The 5,206-nt window shown below is 41.4% G+C and overlaps 1 protein-coding gene across 1 annotated transcript; it reads left to right on the top strand.

Moving 5' to 3' along the window:
- Positions 1-2,289: 2,289 nt before the first annotated feature.
- Positions 2,290-3,416, top strand: LOC144072361 (E3 ubiquitin-protein ligase TRIM32-like; the record flags this gene model as incomplete). Its single annotated transcript, XM_077597566.1, has 1 exon — positions 2,290-3,416. A coding segment is annotated over one exon (972 nt), but the record flags the coding sequence as incomplete, so codon positions are not given.
- Positions 3,417-5,206: the final 1,790 nt, after the last annotated feature.

Below are 5,206 nucleotides of genomic sequence, written 5' to 3'. Positions count from 1 at the left end.
AGTAGAACACCACTCTTACTGGGAAGCATGGTTGATTTGTGTTTGATCAAGAACTCATAAACATGAAGTTATGATCGAATTTGTAATACGAAATTAATTCCAGAGTCAAGAAACAATCTGTCAAACGATCCCTTTCATCTATTTGTGTAGGTATCGTATTTTCTCACATAAGCTGTATTTGTAACTCAAAAAAATGACTGAATCAAGGGCACGGCTTATATGCACACAAGACTTGTTATACTCTTTTTCACCAGTAGATGTTGGCAAAGTAAATTTAACTATTTGTTGGTTATTTTCTGTTTTGCAGTAATAAACAACCATTACTGGATGAATTAATTCCTTAGGATGTTGACCCTAAATAATGTGCTTTTGATTCATACAGTATCTCAGAAATACCATGTGCGATGATTTTTCTTAAAATTTTCTCTCCAAAGTAACACATTTGGACTCATTAAAACCATGAATATGGAGGTGAAAATTGTGAATTAGGGGGCGGCTTATAGGTGAGAAATTGTAAAATTTAATGATTTTTAAGGCAAGGGTGCGGGTCATACGCGGATGCGGCTTATATATGAGTAAATACAGTAGGTCAAAGTGAAATACAAGCAGACCTAGTTCATATCCGAAACTAATTTTGTGCCATAGTTTGCTACGACTATCTCAGCCTAGTTTGGTCTTCTCTTTTTAATTTCAGATTTGTTTTCCTCAAGATTTTCTAACATTCAGATTTTGTTTCTTCATAGATGGAAAACATGAAGAAATAATTGACAAGCATCTTTTTTTTTTTTATTACGAGCTACAATGTTGCTACGCACTCAAGAGAGACGACCTCTCCTTGGATTTTCGGCGCTTCTAACACAAAGCGTTCCCCGACAAAGACAAGTGGCATCTACAGTGACTCCAAAGGAGTCCATCTTTACACTGCATTCTCAAACTTCACCCTCTCCGTGGGCGACACAGGCAATTTCGAATCTGGAGGATGGAGAAAGAGAACTGCAAAGCCTCAGGGAGCGCCAGCAGGATGAGGTGGATGAGATGAGTCGGGAGTTGGACAATGCAGCAAACGACGCGCAGAGGGAAGAACGTCGTCTCCTTGAGAGGATTGAAGAGGAACATAGGGAAACCCAGCGTCTATTGAGTCAGGTGAAGAGAGAAAATGCAGCAGCAGTGAGGGTTGTGCAGTCCCTCATTGATCAGCAACTTCGAAAAATGTGGCAGCTGAAGGAAGAGATCCAACGATGGGGCAGTACAGCAGGGGGTGCCAACATAAATCAGCTACAAAGGGGGGTGGCAGAGGTCACGCAGCCCTGGGAAATCTCTCTTACAATTAAAAAGGTCACCTTCCTACCTAGCAAATCCAAAAATCCATGCTTAGGGGATGTCAATGTGTATGAACAAGCTATAACTTATCCTATTGGTGTTTGCGGCATCCAAGGGAAGAAGTGTGCATTGCACTCAGGAGATTCAACATTTTCAAAAATCACCCCATTCGAGATCCGTAAGGAACCTTCAACAGTCAGAGCTGGGCAAAGACAAAGTCCAGATGACAGCACCAAATCAAGGAGTGGAAACCCACAAATTGTCCAGAAACAAAACATGTTAAACTCAACATTGAATGTGGAGCTCAGATCATCAATATCTCCCACACCCAGATATTGTGGAGGATCACAGTCCTCCCAGGAGGAGGAAGAAACTAACTCAGGGCCCTCGGACAATTATGGAAGAGAGCCTGCACATGCTACTGCTTCATTCTCAAGTCAAGGAGAATCTGAAGGGGATGAACCAAGTAGCAAATGGGATGGAAGCAAGAGGTCCACTGTAAAAGGAAAGAGAAAGAAAAAAGGCTTTGTTCTTATCTCATGTGAACAAATACCCTGCCCCCTTGAAAGTGAATCCTTTTCCAGGAACAGTGCTGGATTCCTTTCCACGAGAGCTCATTTATTTTCCGATAAAACTCTATCCATATCGAATGAATCAAAGGACAATGCAAGTCCGATATCTCCAGCAGCCAGTGAGGATTCATGTTTCACTTACCCTGTGAATGTACCAGTCAACGGATCTCTCAGGCAAGAGCGCCACCACTCGTTTTCTTCTGAGAACATTTCCAGTAAATTAAGCCCTGGTGACAAAGGTGACTGTGGAGCTATTAGGAAAGTCCACAAAATGCGACTGACACTTGAACCATCAACACTTGAACTAAGCCAGGGACATGCTTCAGAGTCAGATATCAACAATACAAGTCATTCTAGACCGCAAACGCCTGTTCCAAAGGGGTCCGTCTTCAATCCCTTGTCGGCGACAGACGCAGAACTGGAAGAATCGCAGCAGTACAAAAGTTACAACAAAGAAAACGACATTGCGGCACTGAGGGTTTCACAGAGTGGTCCAACTGCATTTGGCTCAGCTTTTCTAGTGAAACAATTTGGAAAACAAGGATCTGGACGCGCAGATTTCAATTTGCCAAGTGGCGTACACGCAACCTGGAAAGGTCAGCTCTTTGTGGTGGATTGCGGAAATGCCCGAATCCAGGTGACCGACCTCCAGAAGAATGTGGTGCAACAAGTGTCCACTTCGGGGACAGAGAGATCTTCCCGTATCAGCAATTACTTTGATGTGGCTGTCAATTCAAAAGGACTCATTGCTCTGACCTGCGCAGCAGAGCGAGCCGTGCTGGTCTTCAACCGTCATGGGCGCCTACTGCAAACTTTTGGGGGCACGGCCAACGGTTGCACCAATGAAGAATTGGATGCTCCACGTGGAGTGACCGTTAACCGGGAAGATGATTTCTTGATTGCTGACATCAAGCGTGGCACCCTCACTGCTCTGAAACTGGACTCCAAATCTGGAGCCAGGCTAGAGCGGACGGTTGTCAATGGTTACCACAGGCCATACCTGGTGGCAGCCTGTCTCAGCACTGGGCTCCTGGCGCTGTCAGAAAGAGGCAACGAGACTGGCCGTGTGCCGTGTATTCGGGTTTTGGAGCCCGGGTGGAACACGATACGAATCTTGGGGGTCTGCTCCGGCCTCGGACCTGTCCTGGCCTGCCCCTGGGGGCTTTGTATCGACAGCAATGGGGATGTACTGGTGGCAGATTGGGGGAAACGGCACCACCAAATTCTTCTCTACCCATCCAAGGGTGTCGGTTGGCCACTAGTGACAAACAACCTGAAAAACCCAAGAGGTCTAGCGCTGCTCCCTGACGGTCACGTGGTAGTGTCGGACAGCATGAATCATTCTGTCAAGATCTATCGCTACAAATGACCTCCAGAGGATCGCCAAGACTAGAAAATATTTGGACGAAGGTTTTTGAAGATTACGTGTGAAGTAACCCAGCATGCAAATTCCAGCATAATTAGTCGATTGCCCACTTCCATGATTGTCTACGAGGTACCGATAAATGTGATCACCAAAGGAGTATGAAAATATGATTTTTCTTTTTGAAGCATAAAGTCTATTATTTTGAAATTCCACTCATGTATCTCATCAAAAGTCATTAAATTAAATGAGAACAAAGGCCTTCTTTGATTTTATAATTAAATGTATAGCATTGATGTTTTATGAGTGATGGGATGATACACTAAAATGACACACTAAAAATGGATGGTAAACCGTCAAGCAACCAAGCTATGTTATGATCAACATAGCTGTGACATTTGCATCAAAAATTCAGATAACAAATCATTAAAAAAAATCCTTCCGTAAAATATGATAATTTGGTAGTAAAGTGATAGCATCAAAGTATTGAATAACAGATGACGAGAAAATATGCCAAGTGGTCACGCATCAATCAGGTTTGTGCCAACATCTTTAAAAAAAGAAGGAACGAAAACCAATCTAATCTTGTTATTCAAGATCTATTCCCCTTGCTTCCCTGCAAAACTGTAAATTATAATGATTAGGGTTGGAAAATGAGAATAATACCTAAAACTATAATAGCACAAATCTAGCAGGGGTCAAAACTAACAAAGTTTTGATTATTAATCACAGGTCAAATTATCATGCAGTCACAGGTTTGAGCAGAATCATATAACTTTGAGTCAACATACTCTTTGCCCACAGTTCCACTTTTCGAAACTTATCAGCTAATATTGTGTAATTAATTACTGGTTTAACTTGAGTCAACATACTCTTTGCTCAAAGTTCTCCTCTTTCAACTTAATCAGCTAATATTGTGCAAGCTATAACCAGTGTTTTTCCCCAAAATGACCTCCCATCTATGCAAAAAGTCCTACCGGAGGCTAATCTCACAGCTGAAGTACTATACCGTTCTCTTTCGGTTCATTTTGTCCAAATGCATACAGGAGGTACATACTAAAAATGATCCCTCAAGAAAATACATGCATTGTAAAATCAAACGAGCTATTTCGCCACTCTCCTAACTTCAACAATGGTTCGATTACACAATCACACAGACAAACATGCAAGAAAGAGGAAAGGGCATGAGAGAACATAACACGTGTGATATTTCTTTAGAGGGGAGGTCCAAAACATGCCTCCCATATTTAAACAGAGTCTTGCAAAGACAAATAGTATAAAAGCCCAACTGGGGGACACATCAGATCACGATCCCTCAACATGAAGTTGCTCACAACTCTCGTCTTGGGCCTCCTTCTTGGCCTCGGTGCATCCCTGTGAGTAGTTTTTCTTTAAGAAATAGAAATTCGAAAATCTGCAAAATCCTTATAATATGCGGTATAACTTCAACCTGATTATTCTGATACTTTGCACCATTCCATTCCTTTTTACATCAATATTTGACTAACGTAACATAAACAGTAAACCAAGTAGTACAATCTTTTTTTTTTAAATATCCATTATTTGCAGTAATGATGTTTTTTTGCACAATAATGTCTCATAACTTTATTTACAAGGTGGGTCAATTAAAAGAATAAGCATGTATTGCCAAGTCACACAAAGAGTTGACTCTTTATGTTATAACTTCAAACTGAAATATAAATTCAACAATTGAAAAGAACATCTTTTTTGTCATCTTCCACAGGCCACTTGCAGATGTCCCTGGAGGTGGGCCATGTTTTATTTTTTTAGGGATATTGATTTAATTTGATTATTGTACCAATGTTACTGTTATGTGATGCCATCATATTATCTGATTACTATCAGATAACATGTACATTTGGCTTTTTCTGAGGGAGTTATGATCCACTTGTTACATTTTCTGGGTCCTAAAAATGCACAACACCAGACC

The sequence above is a fragment of the Stigmatopora argus genome, chromosome 1 (assembly GCF_051989625.1).
Source record: "Stigmatopora argus isolate UIUO_Sarg chromosome 1, RoL_Sarg_1.0, whole genome shotgun sequence".
Taxonomy (NCBI): domain Eukaryota; kingdom Metazoa; phylum Chordata; class Actinopteri; order Syngnathiformes; family Syngnathidae; genus Stigmatopora; species Stigmatopora argus.
The sequence above is the reverse complement of the archived record's forward strand: the minus strand, read 5'-3'. Positions and strand labels throughout refer to the sequence as shown.